The 26,599-nt window shown below is 41.1% G+C and overlaps 1 protein-coding gene across 3 annotated transcripts in view; it reads left to right on the plus strand.

Moving 5' to 3' along the window:
• Positions 1-26,599, plus strand: part of LOC149217698 (protein NUCLEAR FUSION DEFECTIVE 4-like) — a 238,943-nt gene that overhangs the window by 52,443 nt on the left and 159,901 nt on the right. For all 3 annotated transcript variants that reach the window (XM_089393047.1, XM_089393045.1, XM_089393046.1), the window contains exons 3-8: positions 21,846-22,055; positions 22,228-22,272; positions 22,498-22,565; positions 22,702-22,786; positions 23,364-23,528; positions 23,631-23,681. In XM_089393047.1, the coding sequence (XP_089249173.1) occupies positions 21,846-22,055; positions 22,228-22,272; positions 22,498-22,565; positions 22,702-22,786; positions 23,364-23,528; positions 23,631-23,681 (624 nt within the window). The remainder of the gene's footprint in view (positions 1-21,845; positions 22,056-22,227; positions 22,273-22,497; positions 22,566-22,701; positions 22,787-23,363; positions 23,529-23,630; positions 23,682-26,599) is intronic.

Below are 26,599 nucleotides of genomic sequence, written 5' to 3' on the forward strand. Positions count from 1 at the left end.
ACTTTCACAAAATACACTCACATGGCCATACAGGGCTATCACTTGTAGATGTTTGGGCTTACAAATGGTCAAAAGTTCTGGAGTACCTCTATTGGAAGAGGGCCTTTCCTCTTCGATTATTGAAAACAACACAATGGAGAGAAAGTGATCATTGATAATTTCGATGAAGTCCTACACACTGTTTGATAAGGTCTTTTCCTTTCCTTCTTATGGATGATTTGGCTATAGATGATTCTAAGAGTGTTTGAGTGATCTCTCTCCTTCACATTGTGATCCTATGAGTGCTTCCTCAAACACTCTTCCTACAATGGATTGGGAGATAGATGTTGATCATGAAGTTCTTATTGATGACTCATCTAGGTCTTTTCTTGTAGAAGTCTCTTTTTCTATACCTTTTCCAGAGGCCATATTCACTGGATCATGGCATGGGATATATGTCGTTCAAAGGGGATAATATGTTCTTTATGAAGCCCCTATTCAACATGAAGGGGGGATATGAATTTTGTAATGTATTGCCTTGTCTTTGTGACCCTTGTTTTGATTGAGAGGCGATGTTGAAAATAGGGGTGTAATCTTCATTTAGGCCATGATCAACCTTATATTTGAGTGGGGTATTTACACACCCTCTCTCATTTTCGGCCGTGACTACCCTTATAGTGATTTGGGTATTTGTTCATCCACTTTGCTTTGTATTCATTATTTTTCTTTGTGGCTCCTATTTAGCTTATAGGGGAATGTTGAAAATGGTGTAGGCTTCACTTTTGGCCATGATTGACCTTATATTGTAATTATTATTATATTGCCAGGATGACCTTTTACAAACAGGCCCACAACCCGTCTTGGGGAAAGTGCCATATTTCCTGAGTTATTTATTATACCCAACCCCCATTTGCAATATATTATCATGTAATTCATCTTTCATTCTTAATAAAGTGTTTTGCCCAGGGGCTATACGTGTTCTTCTCTCTTGTGCTTGGGTTTATTTCTCTCTCTAGTGCACTTGTTCTTGGGTTCACAATCCCTCTAGGGTTGCACTCCTCTTGGCTGATTTCTCTTCATGTATTGCACTTACCTAATGTTGGTTTATGTTTCTCTATTGCAAAATATTAGGTTTGTGTTGGTTTTGTTTCATTCTTTTGCTATCTCTTGTGAAATTTAACATGGAGGAACATCTCCTTGTTGGCATGTGAGGCTTGTGGTAGGTCAAGAGGGATGAGCTTTGGAGTAGAATAAAATGTTTTGAATTTGTGGTGATTGACTTGCTAAACCTCTTGTTGCATAAACGGGAGAATATGTGGGCTAGCATCTTTTACCATCCTTGTGAACTTTATAAGGTAAGTCACCTGACATGGAAACACAACACATGCAGGACACACAAATATGAGAGTTTGACACGAGACACTGAGATGCCCCCGGAACATGAAACATAGGGCACGTTATACACACGCACACACACACACACACCCTACCAAACATGACATGTAGGACACGTTATATACTATATATATAAAATTAATAGATATTACACAAATTCTCATGATGATACAAATTTTATCATACATGTACGTTGTAATATTATGCACACAATCATGATTCATCAATGATACAAGTTTACAACTAGCACTTACTACTACATCAATGGTGAATATGATAAATTGGCATTGGACAAACACGAGAAATTAACCATAAACTACAATTTTCTCATTAAATCATCAAAATGAAATGTATTACATAGGCACTCCTGACTCAGAATGCAAATGGAAAATAACAAATAGAAAATACAAAACAAGGTAGACACTAGAACCTGAAACCGTAGAATAGAAAGGAAGCATATTAGAGGCTGTTGCCAACAGACTATAGGCTATCCTATAGCTCATCAACATCAAAATCAATCTCTATATCGCCACTGTTCTCTTATGCATCTTCCTCCTTTGTATCTAATGTAATCTCTGCATCTGCTAGTGTGGAGGATGACCCCTCAAGAGTATCACCATCATCAAAAGTAACAGGTTCTAACACTGACTCATTAAGGTCTAATTTGGCCAATGCTAACTCAACATTGCTGTCCAAACCCATATCACCAAGAAACACATCCTACATCTTTGTCTTTCCCTTCAACCAGTCCTCCCTCTGAGTGTAAATAAGACAAAGGTTGGTGTGCACATACACCATTGTCTCTGCCTAGATTGACAGACCTTGATGAAATTGAAAGAGGGGGCATTATCAATGGGGACATTCTTCCCGTTCTTTTGCCCCTTCCCTCCAACCCTTGATTGAGCCATGAGTGCTATAAAAATAAAGAAAAAATGCATTCCTATAAGGCTATGCATGTAAACAAAATGGATAGGTAGACTGTTGTAGCAAAACTAGAAAAAAATGGAAGGGAAATCCACTTACCTGTAGCTTGAATCACCTCCAAAACACTCATATCTCCTTTGTTGGTCATTCCCACAGTCCCACAACACCCAAACAACGAATGCAAATGGGCAAATGTGGCCCAATTCCAACTTTTATCAAGTTCGCAGGTTGCTTTTCGGAAGATATGTGTTTGAAAATCACGCTTCTCTCTGGGCACAAATCAGATTCTTTCCTGACACGAATCTTGAAATTCGGACATGCACCAACATTGAATTGGACACGTGTCAGGAGCAAATTGTGTCCGATATGCTGGATTCATGACACGAGGGGTGGGGGGGGGGGGACGAACCCGTTGACTTAGTTTATAGGTTTTGTAAAACCCATCATACTATGCTCTTATTTGAAGTTGATAGGGCTTGCCAAGAAGCATGGCACATTAATCTAGAAGTGTAATGCCATAGTCAACTATATTAACGAATAGTTTAATGGAAAAAGAGATAGAACACTTATAGGTGATAAAGTGTGGATTGGCCTGCTTCCTTGACCCATCCAAGATGATATGGTTGTGCATGCACCATGGTAGGAAGATGGAGTGAATGAACAAATTGTTGAAAAACGAGGTTCCTTTTTGTTGCCCTTACAAATGTTCAATTATTTTTGTTTTCTTGAATCTATAGTTAAAAGTGATCTTTGCCTGATATCAATGCAATGCTTAGCCATGAAGACTAGTTAAGTGTTGGATGAATTGGGATTGTGGAACTTAGGTCTTTGGTGTTCGTTAAGAGCAAGTCCTTCAAGTGCTTGTTGTAGTTCAACAAGGAGGACTTTTGTTGTTTTCGCTTGCAAGGCATGGCATTCCTCATTGGGATGACCAGACTGCTTATGATAATAATATTTTTTGTTTCCCTTAGCAAAAAGGACTAACTATGTCTTGATTGGGAAGAGGAGCACTTTGTTTGTGAGATCTATAACAAGTTGGTAACCACTTGGTGGGTTGATTAACTTGAGTCTTAACTCTAATCTTGGAATCTAGTTGAAAGGTGTTGTCATGTCCCTTCTCAAATACATTTGTAATAGGGTGTTGCTACACAATTTTGCACAATTTTGGCTAAGGAAGAGAACCCAACATTTTTGACTTAGGGACTTGGGAGGAAATTCGACTTGATTTCATTGCTATTGGAATGTGGGGGCCACCCACATGTGAATTCGGATTGGGTCATTTGAATGGCTTGGAGGGAAGTCGAATAGTTGGATGGAGGGGCCCACAGTAGGCAAGGAAGGTCCAAGGAGTTAAAAGGAGGACGAAGCTCTCATTTAGATTCATTCTTACACCTTGCAATCAAAATTACTTGATTGTTCGCTCTGCTGTTTAGCTGAGTCAACCGACTGTTTAGCCATGAATCTCTCAAGCGGGAGATTCACCCTTTCATTTGGGGGACCTTCCATTCCTGCCCTAGAGAGGCAGTTCCATAGTCATTTTAGGAGATCCAGGAGTGTGTTACAACACTACCATTCAACCACAAACAGGGAGTGCGTATTTCTGGCTCGCTGGAGAATACGCAAGAGGAGTTGGAGCTATCATTGATCAACATTTGTCGGGAGAGTTAGAGGATTGGGAGAGCAACAACAAGCCAACATTTCTTGTGAGCTTTGCAGTGAGTAGAGCTAGCATCCCAATAGTTCAAATAACTGGGCTTGGGGACAGGGCAGAGGGCTAGTCCAACATTTTCGTGGAGCTTAGGAGTAGGTGCCATAGGCCGGAAGTCCATTCGGGAAGTCAGGGGATTGATAGTAGGGGTTAGCCCAACACTTTGGGACCATTTCCGAGAGGATTTACAGGCAGATTCCAGCAGGCTGAGTTTTGTAGTTGCAGCTAAAGTTGGGCTCCAAGGGGATCGAATTTCTGAATTCTAAACCAGCCAATTTCCTTCGTGGGTTTTTTTGGGTTTAGGGCACGGAGTCCGGGGTTAAAAGCATATGATTTTCTTGGCATAGGAAGTGGACTTTACAACCATTCGAACCTATCAGAGAGGCAGTTTTTTGGGCATTGCAGTACAGATTGGTGCAACAGTTGGAGCAACCATCAGATTAGCCATTTTCTCACTTGGGTTTGGTCATGCTTGTCCATTGAGAAAAGCCTAGGTGCACCCTTCTATTATCCATTGTATTTTTCCCTCAAATATGTAATAAAAAGGGTCAAAAATTCCATATTTGCAGCATTTCCATGGGTGTTTAATGTGTATTTCATTTTTATATTTTGCTGCATAGATTATTTGCTTTATATCACTTGTATTTCTATTTAGGAGCATTACGGTGGTATCAGAACCTAGCTCTTGGCTTAGCTGTGGGGATTGTCTCCTATGAGAGAAGGGGACCAACAAAACATCACCTATCGAAGGCAGAGATATCGGAGTAGAGAAAGAGAGTTGGAGATTACTTCAGACACGGAGGACAGAGGGAAAGCAATGGTAGAAGAGGAGTACATGGTGGAACCCAAGAGCAGGGAAGAGATGGCTTTCGATAGCCTCTTGAGAGCCCTGAATGACTTAGCAAAGGGTCAGAAAGATATGTTGGAACAGATAAAGTCGCAGAACATAGAGAGGACCACTCCTAGAGGGTTTCTGTTTGGGGAAAGTTCTGGGGCCTGTCAGCCATTCAATCATCCCTCACTAGCAGCACAACACCCATCAACTAGTGGGCCAACTCGTGCCACACTGCCTTCTTTTGTACCAATGGCACAAATCGAACCTGCAAGGGGTGAAGACCCCATTTAGATTGGAGACTATTTCAGAGAGTGGCAGTATATGGATGCAGACTTTAGGGAAGCACTCTCTTTTAGGGATTTCTGCAAGCTCACGCAGAGTGAGAAGAACAAGGGTTATGGAGGACAGGGAACCCATAACTATGAGCTACAAAGGACCATAGGTAGGATGTACTTCCCTACTTTCAATGGCCACTGCCATGTGCACGGCTAGGGCTTGGGTTGAGAAGATGGACACTTACTTCCAGCTCAATTGAATGATAGAACAGGAAGCCATCAAGATGGCCACATTGCACATGGAGAGGGAAGCCCATGACTAGTGGTTTCATGGCTTGGCATCCCTAGGGCATGCCAATGTGGTTTCTTATGAGGACTTCACCAGGAGTTTGGTGGAGCGTTTTGACCAGAGAGGTCCAGAGGCCCATTTCAAAGAGCTGACTCAACTGCGCCAAACAGGCAACCCGAAGCAGTACATCTTAGAGTTTCTGCGAGTATCAATGATTGTCCCAGATCTATTAGAGGCTAGGAGGGTGTACACCTTCATTGAGGGCTTACTTGAGCCCCTGAATGGACTGGTGAAGTCACGCCGACCCTCCATGCTGTAGGAGGCAGTTTTGTGCACCAGAGATCTACATGGGCCATCCCCAAGACTAGAGTGCCTTTTCCTGCATGGACCCCTTTTCCAGAAAAGGGGCATGAGACTAGACCTCCACCTCAGAGGACCACACAGGGGCGAGGATAGCTAGATGATGAGACACGAAAGGACCTGAAGAGGAGGAAGTTGTGCTTCACATGTAGGGAGCCCTGGGCATTAGGCCATCGGTGCACTGTCGGTAGAGCACACTATATTGAGGTTTTTTTTTTACAGTGACTAGGAGGACGAGGTGGAGCATGAGTGTGGTGTGGGAGAGGGTGAGAGTCCGACAGATAGAGGGCCACCACCACCACCTCCACAGGGAGGCGCATCATTGCCCCATTTGGGGGAGTCCTTGCTTCCTTATGCGGGTTCCCAAATTCTTGACATTGAGGATTAGAGGCATCGTACAGGGGCATCAGTCCTAGCTCATAGTGGGGCCATCGACAATTTCATAGATGCCTAGTTGGTTCAGAGGAGGGGCGTTCGAGGGCTTTTCAGTCCTAGTACCAGGTGACTGTACTATACAATGCACTCGATATGTGCCTACCTTGACAATAGTTATGGGGAACTACTCAATGATGGACCATTTCTTTGTGGTCAATGTGCTAGACACCAACGTGATGATGGGTGTCCAGTGGCTGTATTCCCTTGGGCGAGTCACGACAGATTGGAGGAAGCCCGAATGGAGTTCATTGGGCCAAATTACAAACTGGTAGTTTTGAGAGGCGTGCAGTCTTATCCACCTCAGACAGTCTTGGCCCACAGGATGGAGGGAGATCTGAGACATGGGGACGTTGCATGGGCAGTAGGGCTAAGGATTTCAGAGGTAGGGGGACATGCTTAGCCACCATCAATAGATATACAGGGTTTGTTGGACAGATACATAGTCGTGTTTGGGGATATTCCACCAGGGCAACCACCAGACAAGGGATTTGAGCACACTATTGAGTTGGAGCCGGGTGTGTAGGCAGTGATCACCACCCCTTATAGGCATCCTAAGGCCTATAAGGATGAGATAGAGAAGGCCATTCATGAGCTGTTAGCATTGGGCCCTATCAGGCCAAGTTCCAGTCCCTTCGTTTCTTCAGTAGTACTGGTGAAGAAGAAGGATGGAACCCTTCGTATGTGCATTGACTATCCGACCCTCAATCGGAAGACACTGAAGAACTGGTACCCCATTCCCCGCATAGATGAGCTGATGGATGAGCATAAAGGAGCCAAGTACTTCTCTAGGATCGATATGCGTTGAGGGTACCACTAGATTAGGGTGAGGGATCAGGATATCCCTATGACATCTTTTCAGTGCCACTATGGGCACTTCAAGTTCCTGGTCATGCCCTTTGGGCTGACCACCGCTCCAACCACTTTCTAGCCATGCATGAACCATGTCTTCTGGGGACAGTTGAGGAGGTTCGTGCTGGTTTTCTTCGATGACATTCTGCTTTACAGCCGGAGATGGGAGGAGCATCTCCAACACTTGGAGGAGGTACTACAGATCCTGGAGGAGTAGCAGTTTTATGCCAAGCTATCCAAGTGTGAGTTTGGCTTGACAAAGATGCTCTACCTAGGGCATACCATTGGTGCTGATGGGGTGAAGGTCCATGAGGAGAAGATATTGGCCATCCAGGATTGACCGGTACCTTGGGATGTGATTGCATTGAGGGGTTTCTTGGGCATTTGCACCTACTATAGGAAGTTTGTCAAGGGGTTCTCACAGCTGGCAGCACCCTTGACCGATTTGACCAAGAGAGGGGCTTTCGCATGGACTGATGGAGCACAGGTTGCCTTCGATCGCCTCAAGGAGGTGATGAGTAGTTGCCCGGTCTTGGCACTTCCAGATTTTTCCCAGCCCTTCACCGTGGAGTGTGATGCATCTGGGGTGGGAGTTGGAGTAGTTTTGTCATAGGATGGGCATCCCATTGCTTTCGAGAGTCGGAAGCTCCTACCACATGAGCTGTCATATTCCATATATGACAAAGAGATGCTGGCCATCATGCATGCATTGGCCAAATTTCGACAGTACTTGGTGGGCAACAGGTTTCGAGTGAAGACTGATCACAACAATCTTCGTCACTTCATGGGGCAGCAGGGCCTCAATGACAGGCAACAGAGATGGGTCAGCAAGGTGCAGGCCTATGACTTCGACATAGAGTATGTGCGGGGAAAGCACAATGTGGTGGCCGATGCTCTATCTCGAAGACCAGCTGGTTTATCCCTCATGAGCATCTACCATGATTGGAAGGCTCAGCTATTGGTGGAGTACTCCAAGGACAAGAGGGCATGCGAGGTCTTGGAGGGTACCCATGCAGATGAGCGTTACCGAGTGATGGATGAGGTCATCTATTACAAGGGGTGCATTTTCCTAGTACCCAACTCGCAGTTGAGAGAGAGGGTGCTCCAGGCAGCACATGACTCACCATTATCCGGGCACCAGGGGTTCCAGAAAACATATATGGCAGTCAGGGAGAGATTCACGTGGAAGGGCCTCAAGGGGGATGTGCTGAAGCACGTACAGGAGTGTGAGGCATGTCAGAGGAACAAGCGGGAGCTGATCCACCTTGTAGGATTGCTACAATCACTTCCCATCGCCGAGGGGAAATGGGAAAGTATCTCTATGGATTTCATCACAGGGCTCCCCATAGTGCAGGGGAAGGACCACATCTACGTAGTGGTCAACAGGTTGACCAAATATGCCCACTTTTTTGCCATTCCTACCAAATACACGACTGCATAGGTTGCATAATTATTCTTTCGGGAGATTTTCAGGTTGCACGGGCTCCCCAAGAACATTGTGAGTTACAGGGACAGCAGGTTCATGGGAGGCTTTTGGTAGGAACTTTTCAGATTGGTAGGGACCCAACTCACTCCTAACACTAGCTATCATCGTCAGACAAATGGCCAAACCGAGAGGGTTAATCAGTGGCTGGAGGGGTACCTGAGGAACTACGTGACCGGTCAGCAGAGGGCTTGGATTCGGTGGTTGCATCTGGGTGAGTATTGCTACAACACCACCCACCACATGTCCATTGGTATGACTCCTTTCCGTGCTTTATATGGATATGATGCATTATCTTTTGCTGACATTGTTTTTGGAGACAGCAGGCCCCAAAGGCCAAAGATTGGGTCCAAGAGAGCCAAGACATCCTCAAGGCTCTCAAGGATAACTTGGTGACAACCCAAAATCAGCAAAAGGTGTATGCAGACCGACACAGGACAGAGAGGCATTTCGAGGAGGGGGACTTGGTGTTCCTCTGGCTATAGCCTTATAGGTAGTCCATGTTAAAGCAGAAGGGGCCTGAGAAGCTACAACCCCGCTTCTATGGGCCCTACCGGGTGATTAGACGAGTTGGGGAGGTGGCCTATGAGCTAGAGCTGCCTCAAGGGAGCAGGATCCACAATGTATTTCATGTCTCATGCCTTAAAAAGGTGTTGGGACAACAGGTGATAGCAATAACAGATTTACTCCCGTTGGATGACGAGGGCCACTTGGTTTTGGAACCTGAGGCCATCTTAAAGAGCAGGGAAAGGAGACTGAGGAGCAGGACCATCAGGGAGTTGTTGGTGCGTTGGAAGAACTTGCCAGATGAAGATGCCACCTGGGAGGGTGAGCAAATTTTGGAGCACCCAACTTTGAGGTTGCTTGAGGGGCAAGCAACATTTGGGAGGGGAGGACTATATGTCCCTTCTCAAATACATTTGTAACAGGGTGTTGCTACACAATTTTGCACAATTTTGGCTAAGGAAGAGAACCCAACATTTTCGACTTAGGGACTTGCAAGAGAATCTGAAGGATAAAACATGAGAGTACATCTTTATTAACAAGAGATATACATTTATAGTACATAGTTTGACCGTTGGGTTCCACATCCCAAGGTCTCTTGGACTCGTTTTGTCTATTCCGCTTCCACACTAACCCATTGAGGATTAGGTTTCCAACATTCCCCCCCTTAATTCGAAGGGTTATGTATGATTCCAAGAAGAGAGCTGTAATACAAAATGTGCAAAAATGCATGGCAGCACTAGGCTGAATGTGCTCTCTGAAATGTTGGTATAAAGGGCTGTGGTTTAAGGATGACCACCAACACTGGAACGCTTAGTGTAGTTCCCGTAACTCTTCCAACACTGGCAAGAAGCTGAAGTCTTCTGCTAGAGGAAGTGCTCCTATTGTTTTGAAGAGGGAAACCTTCAACCATGAAACGGAGGTCTCACCCCGCATAAAAGGGAGAACTTCAACCTAAAAAGGGAAGTCTCAACCTGTGATGGTTTAAGGATGACCAACAACTCTGGAATGCTTAATGCAATTCCTGGAACTCTTCCAAAACTGACAAGAAGCTGGAGTCTTCTGCTAGAGGAAGTGTCCCCAATTCTATTCCTGGAATTCTTCCGAAACTGGCAAGAACCTCAAGTCTTTTGTTAGAGGAAGTGTCCCAGATTACCAACTAAAGGCATGCTTAGGGGCATCTTTGTCTCTGGCTACAACTCTAAAACTAGTCTGGTAGGTTGTGGCTCAGGCTCGCTTGATGTGGCTTTGAAGCTTGTAGATGACCATCATTTCCCCCCTCTTAGATACAAGGTGAGATGATGGAGAAAAATCAACTGCAAGACTGTTCAATACTCTGGAACAAGTTCTGACATGTGATTGGAATATCTTCTTGGCTGTTGATGCCCATTGCCAAGAAGTGATCCATCCAAGATGAATCTTTGTTCTTGCAGGACGTTTGTTTCTGAAGCATCTGTGTGAAGAATGGGTGGTTTTATGATAGTGCTTACATGGATGAAGATCAAAATAGTGATCTTTCAGATGGCCAACTCGGTTGCAGTGTTGGCATTTCACAATCTGTTGTTGTTGTTGTTGCTGTGGAAGAGGAGCAGAATCTGGAACAGCTGGATGTGAATTGTCAATACGGCACTTTGAAATTGAATGGGCTTTGAGTAGTTTGGAATATGAAAGGACAAGTCCTTGGCATAACCAAGACCAATTTTGTGCTTGTTGTGGACAAGTTGTTCCCAAGGTCTGATGATGGGCTCGGGAAGTGCAGAGTGAGTTTCTGCATCTGCATGTACAACTGCTGCTTTATTGGGTACTAAATCTGAATGAACTTCAACAATATTGTCTTGCTGTTTATGGGAGTCTGTGTCATTGTTCTGAACAGAAACAGGGTCAGAATGATGACTCCTCTGTTTTAATTCTTCTTGTTGTAGCTGAGTTTTGAGCTGCAAAAATTCCATCTTCTCTTGTGCATTTTTTAGACAGACCTGAATGTCTGTGAGAAACTTTGCTGACTTTTAATGTACATGATTAGTAGAAAATATTAGAGTTTTGAGGAACTCTAATATTTCACTGATTCTGGTCATTTTTTTCTTCAATGTTAGAATTACAACTTAAAAATTGATCACAACTACTACTCGATGCAGAAAAGTAATACCCACTAGCAATATCCTTTGTAAATGTGCAACAAATGATCAGTGTGCAACTAGCAAGCACCAAAATAAGAGTTTACTCATGATCAACACTATGTTCTGACAATACAACCAACCAAACTTTTCTCCACAAAAGATTATTTTTATTTGTCAAAACAGTCACTGCCTTTATACAGCCCACCAAACTCTTATGCAGCAGTCGAATCAAGGAATCAATGCACTATAATGAGTTTTAAATACAATGCCACACTGGGGTAGCAACAACTGCAAACTTGCTTGGATCCTTCAAAGAGGCAAGAGCCCAGCACATATCCATTCGATTCCTAAATCTATTATGACCCTATAGCTATGAAAAATACCACTTTCCCACCTTTATTTTCCATCTCTTTTATTTAGTCTATTCAACACATGCCATCTACAATCCAATAAATTTTAACGCATGTATGAACTATGACTATTCAAAACTTTAATGCATGTATGAACATAGGAGCATCGTTTTTAAGGGAAATCAATGCATGGTTAATGGAACCATACCAAAACAACCAACGCACAGTATATGGAGCCACACCAAAATGACCACCAAAATGACCAATGCATAGTATATCAATTCACATGAAAATAACTTAAATAGTGCCAAAACTAACTTCACATATATCACCAAGTTGTATTCTCGGCATATCTTCAATGTTCTGGACACCATTCTGGCCCTCATTAAGGCATTTATTTCAGAAGATCATCTGTGCTCCTCGGCCTAAAAGAAGAGAGTTTTAATTGTTATTTTGCACTCCATTTAAAGAAAGGTATAAAAGTCTGGAATAAAGACCACAAGGATTCAAGGCATCAAATTTTAGTAGCCCTCAGCGCTATCATGAGCAGCAGTCAGATACTCGGCTCAGTGCAATAAGATCAATTTGAAGGGTTCTTCGTCTTTAAAGATCAGCCATAAAGAAGCCCATGGAACGCTGTCACTACATTTGAGACGTATGGTGACAAATTGACATACGTTTGCAGTTTGTTGAATTACATGTTTGGCAACAAACACGTTGTTTCTTTCAGATTCTGACCATGGCAAAATCGACCCCTTGACTGAAGATGAAGGGCCAGCAAACATCAAACTCGTCTCAACAGCATACAAATGCGAGATGCATCTTTACATTTTATTCGTCGATATCATAATTCAATTGCAATCACTGGAATCGGGCGTATACTCTCCTCCTTCAGGTTTTGAATCCTCAACCTTTTACCGTCTGATTCTCGATAGGGGCGGGGAAACCAGTGGTACAATTACAATGTAAGTTTGTACTGTAGCGGTCGGCCTTTTTCTGGGCGTCCAACTGATGACGGCTCAACGAAATCTAGAACAGGAGCAGCCTCACTCAGCCTCACTGTTAGATGGAAGTCTTGATAGTATTATGAGTAGTATTGGACATAGGAGCATATCCACCAAACAAAATTATATATCTATATATATATATATATATATATACACCACCGCCTTTTTATAATAAGATTTGACATTTAATGAATGATGTAAACAATTGTACGCATCATTCTTCAAAATATGTGCCACTACAACATGGAGAACCACATTCCAGTCTTACACACTATACATATATAACACTGTACAACAACTATTCAACGTAGCAAGGCAAGGTCTATCTTACAATGAAGTCCAATTGTACGCACATCACAAACCAGTTGCAACGCAGGTGTATATATACCATTCAACCCGATATAATGTATCATTGCCTCTTTATAATAGCTCGAACGCAAAAGAATGCACCATATACAGGTCACAACACCAACCAAAAAATCGTTTACACCACAACTTTTAATTCTCATTCATCAACAGGATACTCGGTCATGCACCAAAGTCGCAATACACTGCTTCAACGCTCGAAAAACTTCCCGAACAGTGCACCAACCACGATACAAGAATGCACATCCTCCAATTCAGCGCAGAGAAGTAATGCGGCCAGAGGTTGCAGGAAAATAGGAGTTACAGGAGAATATAAAACGTCTATGACACTGACGCAGTGAGACAGTGTTTGCAGCAAGTCTCTTGACAGAGGGCGTTCATCATAGAGATTCAACGCTCCAGTTCTGGAAGACCAAGAGACGTTACACTCATACAAAAACGTGCCAACAATGATAAGTCAGAGGTGCATTCTTACTAGGGCAGAGATGGTAGGTCTGAGCAAGGAGCGTTTTTAGAATGCAGGTGAATAAAAATGGCGCTGGAGAAATAACAGGTTGCAGCTAAAATTTAGTTGAGAAATTATTCACAAGTGATGGCAGAAATGATCTGCACATAAAGGCCATAAAACAAATGGCTCAAAGAAATTATGCAGGGCAGGAATATGCTTGCTCTGATACCATGTTAAACACATACATGGCAGCAAGAGAATCTGAAGGATAAAACATGAGAGTACATTTTCATTAACAAGAGATATACATTTATAGTACATAGTTTGATCGTTGGGTTCCACATCCCAAGGTCTCTTGGACTCCTTTTGTCTATTCGGCTTTCACACTAACCCATTGAGGATTAGGTGTCCAACAGGCTGCTAGTGGAATGTGAGGGCCACCCACATGTGAATTCGGACTGGGCCATTCAAATGGTTTGGAGCATAGTTGCAGGAAGCGCCCCCCCCCCCCCCCCCCGGATCCTAGGCCGGAATCGCGTCCCGTACGGAAGCGTTCCGGAACCTCCAGCCGAAGCGCGATTCCAGTTTTCATGAAGCGCGATTCCGAATTTTTAAAACGATTCCTGGTTTTTGGGTTGCGTTGCCCCCGATCCGCGCTTCGGAGGGCGCTTCGGGCCTCCGGAAGCGCCACGCTTCGGGCCCGGAAGCGCACGCTTCACGAGCGCTTCGGAGCGCTTCCGGAAATTTCCGCGCGGGCTCGGTTTTAAACTTAATTTTTTTTTAATTTTTTTTAAAAGTTAACTTAACTTGCAATGAGGGGGTGGGTTAGGGTGAGTTTAGGTGAGGAATGAAAAGCATAAAGCTCCCATTCATTCCTCATTTTCTCACTTTGAGTTTATGAGAGTTGGAGAAGAGAAGAGAGGAGAGGAGAAGAGAAGAGAGGAAAGGAGAGGAGAAGAGAGGAGAGCTTGGAGGAGTGAAGAAGGAGGAGCTAGGAGAAGGAGGAGGAGCTTGGAGCAAGAGCTTGGAGGACTTCATCTACAAGAGCTAAAGAGGTAAGTTCAAACCCCAAACTCCCTTGTTTTTTTGAAAAAAAAATTGTATTTTTCTCCTCCCTCTCCTACTCTTTCCCATTGTTTCTACTTGCTCCTTTATTTACAGGTTGTCCACCACCTATATCCATATTCCAAGATGGTGTTCTTTTGGCTTCTATGTATCATTCCACTCTTGGTTTTAATGATGGCAAGGGTGAGGAATAGAGGGGAAGAGGAAGGGGATGAACTTGGTCCTAATAGTAGTGACCCAATGTATGATGAGGAGGAAGGGTTTGAAGAGGAAGGGTTTGAAGAGGAAGGGGATGAACTTGAAGGGGACACTGAAGCACAAGATGGGAAAGGTACATCAACACCCTTGTGGAACTATGTGACCAAACTTGATGGGGGAAAGGGTGGTGGATCTTACAAATTTGTGTGCCCTCATGGTTGTCATGGAGGAAAACCATATACGGGTTCATATACTCGTCTGAGGAGGCATCTTTGTGGGGTGCTGGACAGTGATGAAAAAAAGGGTTCTGTGGGGGTACAAATTTGCCCAAACATTTCAACTGAAGAAAGAAGAAAATACATCCAAATAGAGATGGCTGCACAACGAAAAAACAAGAAACAAAAAACTCATTCTGAATCAAGTGCAACCTCTAAATTTGGTAGTTGCCCATCTCCTCATGGTACTTCTGCAACCTCTGGAGGTAGAAGAACAATAGGGGATTTCCTTAATGTTGCTGGGAGGGATGATGTGGATGGAAAGATAGTCCGTTTTCTTTGTGCTTGCGGTGTACCATTCAATGTGCTTCGCTCTCCCTATTGGCATGACATGGTAAAGGCCATCAATGAAGCCCCAAAAGGATACAAGGCCCCCAACTATGAGAAAGCTAGAACAGTGTTATTAGAAAGAGAAAAAGCTAAGGTTCAAAGAGCTTTGACACGTTTTACACATGAGTGGGTGGATTCTGGGGTATCCATTGTATCAGATGGGTGGACAAATATTAGAAACCAACATTTGATAAATGTTCTTGGTGTTTCTTCTAGTGGTGCAGTATTTATTGCATGTCATGACTCCTCCTCCATCAGTGCAACTGCACAAAACATTGCAGATCTCCTATTGAAATCAATCAAAGATGTTGGTCCGAATAATGTGGTTCAAGTGATCACAGATAATGCAGCAAATTGTAAGGCAGCAGGAAAAATTATTGAGCGTACTCATCCACACATCTTTTGGTCTGGGTGCCTGGTTCACACATTGAACCTTTTGATGCATGATATTGTGAAACACAAAGATTGTGGGTGGATTGCTGAGGTTTACAGGAAAGGGAAGCAGCTCATTAAATTCATCACAGGGCATACAAGGGTAAACTACTTCTATGGCACTTACTCCAAGTTGCAATTGCTTAAAATTGCAAAGACAAGATTTGCTAGTTATTACCTCACCTTTAGGCGGCTAGTGAGGGTGAGACAAGCTTTAACTAATCTGGTGTGTGCTGAAACATGGGATGAAATTAACACTGACTCAGATGGTGCTAATGCAGTCAAGGACACTGTTCTTGACAGTTACTTTTGGTCACAGGTTAAATATGTTTTGCAATTCACCAAACCAATTTATTACATGATCAAGTTTGCAGATTCAGATCGACCAGTAATTGGGGAGGTGTATGAGCAAATGGATAGCATGTTGGGGCAGATTAAAGACATTGTTGAGCCTAGAGATACCACCTTGTACAATTATATTCGTGTAGAGGTGCAAAACCGATGGGAAATGCTAAATATTCCATTGCATGCATTAGCATATGTTTTGACACCTAAATACTATCATCCATCATGGCTTTTAACACCAGCACCTGGGGGGGGAAGCAGGAAAAAACCACACCAAGATAGAGAGGTTCACGAAAAATATATGGCTGCATTGAGTAAATTAATCCCTGATGAGGAGGAGGCTGCATTGGTACGGAGACAGGTGAGCAACTATACGCTCAACACTGGTCCATTTGGGAGCATGCATGCAATTCAAGATCGAGAGACTTTTTCTGCTCGAGTGGTGGAACATGCATGGAGGGGGTACTCCACTTCTACAGAGTTTGGCATTGCGGGTGCTATCACAGGTGGTAAACACTTCTTCTGCAGAGAGGTGTTGGAGCTCTTATTCTTTCATCCACAGTGTTAAAAGGAACAGGTTGAATTTAGACCGGGCAGAGAGCTTGGTTTATGTTCATTACAACTTGTGATTGTTGTCCCATTACTGTGAAGATGCAAAGTCTAATAAAGACTTGTTGATTTGGGACAAGAATCCAGAGGAGCCCAATTTGGAGGATGGAGTGTTGCGACTAGAGCAATTAGAGGATGCTCTTATCCAGGTATGTCCATTGTGGTATGAATTTTCCAATTTTCCCTTATAAAGCATTTCTCTAATTCATGTTTTTAATTTTTTTGTTAACTAGTGTTTTTTTTTTTTGCATGAATTTTTTGAGCGATTCTAGGATGATGATGACCGTGTTGATATGCCACCACCCCCACCCCCATCTGGTCCCTTGGTTCCTAGGTTCCATTGTTCAACACCAACAGCAAGGGGTTCTTCTTCATTAGTTTCAGTGCCACGACTTACACAGGGACCATCTTCTTCATTGCCACCACGTGGAGGCCCGCCATCACGTTCTATTCGTGGTGGAAGGAAGAGAGATTAGTAGATATATTCACAATCTACTACTTTTTGTCATAGATTACTCATTAGACTTGTAGACTTGTGAATTTGAATTTTGAACCTTTTTGGCTTGGCGGTGACCAAGTGACATATTTTGTAAACATTATTATTTGAATTTTGGACATGACAAATGTTGACAGTTGCTCACTTGCTAGATAAATCATAATATGCTCTATGTTTTATGTTTTATAATATGCTTAAATGTTTTATGTTTTATAATATGCTTAAAAATTTGATGTATGTTTGTAATAGCTAGAATATAGATGATTGTTGTACATACTAGTAACTACAATGGAATCATGGATGCCATATCTATCTTGATTTATGCAAAAATATGCATGTTTTCATGTCTTCTACAATTAATTTGGTATTTGGGATGTTTGTTTTGAGTATAAATGCAAAAAAATATAAAAATATATATATATAGCAGACGCTTCCGCGGACGCTTTGCTTCCTAGATTTTTGGAAAATGACGCTTCCGCGCTCCCGCTTCCGCTTCGCTCCCGCTTCGTGCAACATTGGTTTGGAGGGAAGTCGAATAACTGGATGGAGGGGTCCACATGAGGCAAGGAAGGCCCAAGGACTTAAAAGGAGGACGAAGCTCTCATTTGGATTCATTCTTACACCTTGTAATCAAAATTACTTGACTGTTCGCTTTGCTGTTTAGCTGAGTCAACCTTTTGTTTAGCCACGAATCTCTCAAGCGGGAGATTCACCCTTTCCTTTGGGGGACCTTCCGTGCCCGCCATTCAACCACAAACAGGGAGTGCGTATTTTTGTGTAGCTGGAGAATGCACAGGAGGAGTTGGAGCTATCATTGATCAACCATTTGCTGGGAGAGTTAGAGGATTGGGAGAGAAGCAATAGGCCAACATTTCTTGTGAGTTTTGCAGCCAGTAGAGCTAGCATCCCAGTGGTTCGAATAACTGGTCTTGGGGACAGGGCAGAGGATCAGTCCAGCATTTTCATGGAGCTTAGGAGCAGGTGCCATAGGCCGGAAGTCCATTTGGGAAGTCAGGGGATTGATAGTAGGGGTCAGCCAATGTTTTAAAACTCCAACTCCGACTCCGACTCGGCCGAGGGTCGACTCCGACTCCGACTCCGACTCGGTATCAACTCGGCCGGCTCGATTTCAATGACTCGGTCATTGTAAAAAATACATTAAATATTTATTTTTTATAAAAACACATAATTTTAAAGATTTTCATTCATGTTTCCAAACACACAGCATTAGAATATAGATAGAAGACAACATATGATCAAAGTAGGCTCATGAATATATCCATTATATCAAAATGGCACCCAATGCATTGTCCAATACATACACGATGATGATATAGAGATCAAAACAAAAACACATAACCAAGGAGGCTATAAATGGCCTCTACAACAAAAGTCTGTGACCAATACTACTGGCTACTGCTAGAGTTGCCAACATCATCTGGCTCAGTGTTACTTGGAAGTTGGGAGCAGGAGCGAAAGTGGGGAGCGAGAGCGAAAACAGGAGCGGGAGCGACATTTTCAGTAGCTCCTGGTTTGGAAGCGAATCCCAGAGGAGTTCGACAACCAATGTCACTAACATCAAGGTACATAGAGGGATTGGTGCTCTTGATTAAATACGAGTTCCATACCCTAATACATGACAAAATTCAATGGAAACATTGCAATCCTCCAATCCTGAAATCCTGAAAAACTGATAAGTCTGCTGGATTTTGAATGAAATCTAAAATTCTACTTTCTCCATATGAAATCCAATGAGGCCGAAACCACTCTCAAACATCCTGAGTCATTTCATGGTAATGTTAAAAATTTAAGTAAAAGGATGAAAATGAAGATTAAGGAGAATGTCACTTTTACTTTAAGAATTTAACATTACCATGAAATTTGAATAGCATATCAATAGTAGAGAGCATTTGAGTGTGTTAAATAGGGTTTGGGAAGGGGAAATGGACCCCAAATAACATTTAACTAATTCATAAAACACATTGGAGTTCAAACCAATCAGCAAACACTTCAAAATTTCATTAAAAAAATGTCAAATCGCTGTTTTGATGGGGTTACAGGCCACTGGTTATGACTCGGCCGAGTCAATACAGAAACGGCCGAGTTGGCCGAGTCATGGCTGACTCGGCCAGTCGAACCGTTCCAAGGGCCGGGTCACAGCAGAGGGTAATGGCTCGGATCAACCCGGCCGTTTCGGTATCGAAACGGCCGTTTCTTAAAACAATGGGGTCAACCCAGCACTTTGGGACCATTTCCGGGAGGATTTACTGGCAGATTCCAGCAGGCCAAGTTTTGCAGTTGCAGCGGAAGTTGGGCTCCAAGGGGGTCGAATTTCCGAAGTCTAAACCAGTCAAATTCCTTCGTGGGTTTTTTTGGGTTTAGGCCAGGGAGCCCGGGGTTAAAAGCATATGATTTTCTGGGCATAGGAAGTGGACTTTTCAGCCATTCGAACCTAGAAAAAAGGCAGTTTTCTGGGCAGCCTAGTGCAGATTGGTGCGGCAGTTGGAGCAGCCATCAGATCAGCCATTTTCTCACGTGGGTTTGGTCATGCTTTTTCATTGAGACAAGACCAGTTGCACCCTTCTATTATCCATTGTATTTTGCCCTCAAAGAAGTAATAAAATGGCTCAACAGTTCCATATCTGCAGCGTTTCCATGGGTGTTTAATGTGTATTTCGTTTTTATATTTTGCTGCACAGATTATTTGCTTTATATCACTTGTATTCCTATTTAGAAACATTGCAGGGGTAATCCAGTGAAGATATTGGCAAGAGTTCGAGTTTGTTTTGATCTGAGAAAACAAACTAGAAATGAACTTAACATGAAGAACACTTTTAAAATTCTTTACCTGAAATTTGATGGAGAGTTTGTTGAAGTCCTCAATGAACTATTGTGTTGTTTGTCCAAGTGTTTTCTTTGAGTTGTAGCCATTGTGACAACATTGCATCCTTATACCTTAATTGTTTGAACTTTGAACCACTTATATGCGATAGACTTGAAATCATCCCAAATGCCAATTGGATTTGGTGGTTGTGGGCACCGGATTTACCTCTGTTTCCTTGTGAGGGCTTGCTCTTCCTAATGAACTTTAGTGACAATAATCTTGAGCATTTATCAGAATAGATTGAATCGCGAAATTGGCTTCTAGATTGCGAAGCTAGGAGTCAAGCCTGTTGCCATTTAGGTTTTTGTCAAATTTAGGGATGGAAAGCTTGTTGTCTTGTGTGAAGCACGTTTGGGATATGGGGATGACCATAGGTTGATTGTGCTATTGTAACAACAATTGTTGTTGGGGGGCCAATAGTAGGGTTTGTTGCTGAGTGATCATCAATTGCTGGAACATGGACATTGTGTTTAGCATCATTTGTGTCTGAAACTTGTTATGTTATTGGCATTGGATAGCCAACTGTTCCAGCAATAATTGTTGTTGTTCTTGCATTTGCTTCATAGAAAATGAATGATATTAAATTCCCTAGAGTTGCAAGTGTTTGGAAGAATTGTGGTGAGCCACAATGCAATAAATGATGACAGAATGTCTATTGGAAGCCACAAGCAATGCTTAATAGAGCACAGATGTGGAGTGGGCCACACATGTTAAAATTGCAAGTGCTTGACCTTTCTGTGGGTTTTGGTGGCAAATCCATGGATTTGATCAGTGGTTTAACTTAATAACCATCAGTACAGGAATAAAATCAATGGAACATGAAAAAAACTAGTGTTATAGCCATGAAAACTAGTGGTTTCACTAATCAGTAATCATAAATAGACATATGGTGTCTGGCAAAATTGCAGAAATCTTGCAGAAAAGATGCAAAATCTTTTCTGAGGGATGTCTGAGTGACAATTGGTTACTTGTGTCCTGATGACTTGAAATCAAGAATAGGGGTGTCAATGTGCCTGCAAATCGCTTGAATTGTTTGAAAAAGCTTAATGGTTCTGGGCAAGAAAAAATCCAAAGGGGAGCTGTAATCATGAAACCGTGAAATGATCCTAATCTACAGGGCTTTGATACCAATTGATATATGCACCAGTGTTGCAAAAATCACAAAATTATTGCTGTCATCATGATATATCGCTATGTCCCCTAGTCAGCAATTATATCACTGGAAAAAATTAGTGGTTTTTTTCCAATTTTTAAATATTGCGATATATGAGCAATATATCATCTGAAAATAGAAAATATTGGTTGGCTCCAGAATATTTTGGATTTTGCTCATTTTGAAGAATGAAAGCTAGGGATTGAGAACAAAGGGGTCACTCACTATTACATTTGCCCATAATCGGGCCAGAGGGAGGGGGTTTCTTATTGTGTTTAAAAATAAAATAAAAAGATAAATGTTTTGTTTTTTTTAAAGTCCACTGATTTTCCAATATTTTCTCCAATGTTGCCAATAAATTGTTTTCTGGGCCCTTGGCAATATATGCACGGCAACGACAATGTAAAGGGAACTCACATTACAAGTGAAGTCAAGGAGCCATGCATGCACAAGAGAAGAATTGACAGAAGTGCATATGTAAATACAGTTTATAACTTTATATTGCAATGGCCATTACCTCAAGAGGTTGTCATTTCCAACACTGTTGAATTTTGGCAAAGCTTACCTTTCAACAGTGGGTCCTCGGTTGCTGGACCACTAATCTTGCAAAAGCATGTTCTGCTGAATCTCAACTAAACTTTCTCCTTACAATTGAAGATTTTGATTTGTAACTCTTATGATACAGATTAAATCAATTCTGTAAGTAACATATGAGGCCTGTTTTTATTTTGCAGGGATGCAGTGGGTTAACATACACTTATGCTGTTTATAGTGAACATATCAAAATAAAATTTCACTACACTCAAGAGCAGATTGACAATATTGGAGCTGCTAAAGATTTTGGAGCTTTTGTTGCTCTGGTTTCTGGCTTTTTTTACAACTTTTACGCACCATGGGTCACTGTGTACATTGGGACACTTCTGCGAGTATTTGGCTATGGTCTGGTTAGTAGCCTATATAAAGCTATCACTTCACTAATTTGTCCTTTATCACTATGTGTTTTAGAGTGATGTCTTTGTTGCAGCATTTCAACTATCAGTTATATTTTTATTTAATTTTAAGTATCAGAAATGCAATTCAACTGACTCTGAGCTTGCATTTCTAAATTTGATACAGATGTGGATGACGATTGCAGATGATACTCCAAGATCTATATGGATGGTAAGCAACTGATTTTCTTAGCTGTGTGATAAATAGGTAGGAACATGAGTTGAGGATGCTGTCATTTCTTCTGCAATACTTTTCTCCAATTCCTAGCATGAGAGATTTTTTAAGGTTTATTGCCCTTTGCCCATGCTTTTTACCTTATTTTTCTGTCAGAAATGCCTCTTGATATTTTTCCATATAGCCAGCCTATGTTTCATATTTTGTTATTATGGGTGACAGCTGTGCTTGTATTTGGCATTGGGAACTGGTGGAGATGGTTGGATTGACACAGCCTGCATGATGACCAGGTTCAGTGTCTAACATTATCTTTTGTGCCATAAGATGTCTTTGAATTAATATAAAATTTAAAGAAAATTGAATATCTCAAATTGTTTATTTTGATGCAGCGAAGTAACTGTTTGTGTTGGTTCTTTGTTTTTGCAGTGTGGAAAACTTTGAGGATCATCGGGGCACAGCAATGGGTATATTAAAGTCTCAGCTTGGGTTGAGTAGTGCCATGTTTGTAACTGTAAGTATATGTTCCTTTATACAGGCTTGAGTCATATGCTTTTAAAAAAGTGGCAAAAATTGGAAAGTCATATTTTCTGACAAAAATTAAAAGCCTAATATTAGAATTTGCACTGTACATCGGTAATATCAGATTGAAGGGCCCTTCATTGAATCTGTCCATTATTTTTTTTCTTGGCTGAATGAAAATTTGTCTTTAGCAGTTCTGCTTTGGAATGGTTCCAGATAAATTAACTTTTCTTTTATCCTTGTCCATGACTAATTCTCAGCCATTTGATAAATTTTCAACTATACAAATTTGGCTAGCACTGGATTCTGACTCAGCTGATTCTCTTCCTTTGCCATATCTAGGATAAATAAGATATGACAATTTTTATTAATGTCCAAGAAGATATAGTTTATGTGCTACTGTATACTCTCAGTTGAAGTTACTCCATGTGTTATGTTTGTCTGTAGTTGCTTAGATATTGATTTTCATGCATGCTCAGATGAAGTATAATGAGGATTTGGTTCTTTACTTTGATGTAACAGTTTACACTCATTTAATTTTCTGGATCCTAATGAGACATGTTTTGCAGATTTATCAAGCTTTTCTGCAGCCTGATGTAAACAAATTTCTCCTTTTGATAGCTGTTGTACCAACTGTTCTTTACTTGCTGCTGGGATTTCTTATCAGCCCATCAACTCAAATTGAAAAGTACAGGGATATAAGAGGCACCATGTTGCGATTCAAAGTTATATATGTAAGTGAGTATCCATAGTCAGCAAAGGAATCATGACAATATGTAGTATATATGTATGGACAAATTTTAAACTGTCATCTTTCTTTGGTTCAATTCATTCAGGGCATGATTGTGCTCCTAGCTATATTCCTTACATTGTCAATGATTATTCAGGTATGACTTTTCCACCAGGTATTGAGGTTCCCAATTGAAAACATACAATTTTTTTATTTGACTTTGGTGCTAAAGGATATTAAAAACAATGATTGTATATATCAGAAATTCCATCAAAACTGTCCAAACATATTGAGTATGTAACTAGCAAAGGATTTTTAGTTTGTGGATACATCTTCTTACTCTCTTTTCTCCTAATGGTTTGGATCTTCATAGTTTTCTCTTCTTTTTTGCATTTGAGATGTTAAATTCTCTGGATATCCTCAATGAATGTGGAGTATGCCTATGTGCATGCTACTTGGATATGATTCTGGATGGATTTGTTGACTAAAACCAGATTTAGGATCCCTTTAGGACTTGAATGTTTATCATAGTTGAGTTGACACTGATTCATGTTTTTGATAAAATGTAACTTTTCTAAATTTCCAGTTGATCTCAAACAATCACAATATATCCAAAAGGTATGTCTACAATATCATCCTCTCTCCTTAGTCTGCCTGGATCACCGAATGAGCTTGTTGGTCATGTAATGTTTCACTATGGGCTTTGTTCTGACCAAGTATTCTTTGTTTACTAGTGTGTGACTAAGTCACCCAACGTAGTGTTCTTTTGGTATATACTACATACTACAAGCATCCACTGGTGAATTCTACATGGGATAAAGCTTTGGAATAAAATCATTGTGGGGCCTAGTCTGAAGTAGACACATTTGCAAGATGAATTTAAGATTCTACGTAAACATAAAAATATTAGCATATATTGTGCAATTTATCATTGTTTTCATTTTGTTTAAAAAATTCTAGGCTTTCAGTCTGGTGTAATGAAATAAAAAATTAATTTCCTACCTAGAGATAAAAGCAATTTAAAGACTCCAACAAAATTTCCTTATAGTGATTGCATACAGAACTGCTCTATTCTTCCCCCCTTTTTTCCATTCTCAAGTTTCTTCTGGTTCTTGTTTTCTTGCTGCTGGAGTGGTGCTAATGAGAGCTTCTGCCAAGCCAGCACCAACAACATGGCTATTGGTATTGATTGTTTAACAGCTTGATATCACACAACTGACTTGATATTAGCCAGACAACTTCAATGGACGGCAAGCCAAAGCAAACTGCCATGACATATGTTAGTTATGGTAGCTTCAGTTACCTGTAACTGCAAGCTACTATGTTGTACAAATAGATAATTGAATTGTGAGTGAATGATTCTTTTAGTTTAGCAACAGAGATATGAAGCCTAGGAAATCAGATAGGTGATATTTGGAATTGGCAGGGTTACTTGGGAGCAGGAGCGACATTTTCTCAAGCTCTCGGTTTGGGAGCGAATCCCAGAGCGTTTTATATATATATATATATATATATATTTATATTTTTTATATTTTGATGCATATATGTCAACAAAAACATGTAGAATGATGAATTAGATATAAAAAACATTAAAGACATAGATTGAACCATATAACAACAATCATCTAGAAGTTATAATCTTCATCAACCACGTCCTCAAGTTAGTAACATCGTAACATACAACATATTGAATCTCATGATTCATCAATCTTAAAGTTTCAAGCTTTCAAAATTCAATATATAACATTTATCATCATTGATCACCAAAGTTGTACTTCTAAGCTAAGTGTAACCATTACAACAAATAATATCTAACATGAAATGAAATGTTATCAAATGAAATGAAATGAAACAACTTTCAACTTTCATGAAGCATCATATTCATAATTCATTACTAATGAGTTATAATTGCCAACTTCAAACATCAAACTTAAATTGTCATATATTGTTTAAAAAAATATCATAATAAATATGAAAGAGTCAATAGTTATAAAAACTACTAGAAACTAGAAAAGACAATTAAACTATTATCTTGGGCCTCTTGCCACCACAAGAAATTTCTAATTTTTTAGTCTTGTTGGAAAATCAGGATCTTTGTCATTAATCTCACCCTCTAAGCATTAATATCCAGAGGTATCTTTGTTATTACCTCCGGATATGTATAGGGATCTTTGTCATTAATATCATCCTCTAAGCATTAACATAAGATAGAAAAAGCATAGCATGTCAAGTCAAGATTTTGTTTGAGTGATGCGTACATTTTTAGGAGGGTCATGATAAAGGAGTTCGATAACCAATGTCACTGACATCGAGGTACATAGAGGGATTGGTGCTCTTGATTAAATACAAGTTCCATACCCTAATACATGACAAAATTCAATGGAAACATTCCAATCCCCCAATCCCGAAATCCTGAAAAACTGATAAGTCTGTTGGATTTTGAATGAAATCTAAAATTCTACTTTCTCCATATGAAATCCAATGAGGTCAGAACCACTCTCAAACATCTCGAGTCATTTCATGGTAATGTTAAAAATTTAAGTAAAAGGATGAAAATGAAGATTAAGGAGAATGTCACACTACCATGAATCACATATCAATACTAGGGCCATAGGATTGATCATTAAACTGCCCCACTCAAAACTTATTTGTTTCTTTGAAAAAAAATTGCATTTGGAACATTGCTGCAAAAAAAAAAATTTGCAAAAAAGGCTAAACGCTCCCGAAAAGGTAGGGATTGTGCTCCTGAGGTGCTCTGGAGCCGCTCCCACTCGGAGCGTGAATTGAGATCAAGAGCGAGAAGGGGGGGGGGGCTCCCCCTTAACCCTAGGAATTCGAATCCCTTCCTTGTAAATCTGATTATTGCTCTCATGTAATGTCCCTCTCCAATCCATAGAAGCATGCGGAGCTTGGAGGCATAGTCTATCTGGATTATGGGCTAATGACAAGAAAAGGGGGTCAACAGAATAAATTAATAAATAATTAAATAAAGGTGGTAAAAAGTCACTTTAGAAAAATAAAGTGACCCATGGTTTTTGCTTATCACCCATGGTTCTTGGAGGAGAAAAATATCAT

This window comes from Pinus tabuliformis, chromosome 1_1 (genome assembly GCF_031772625.1).
Source record: "Pinus tabuliformis cultivar Carrire ecotype Pingquan chromosome 1_1, CPIR1, whole genome shotgun sequence".
In the NCBI taxonomy this organism is placed as follows: domain Eukaryota; kingdom Viridiplantae; phylum Streptophyta; class Pinopsida; order Pinales; family Pinaceae; genus Pinus; species Pinus tabuliformis.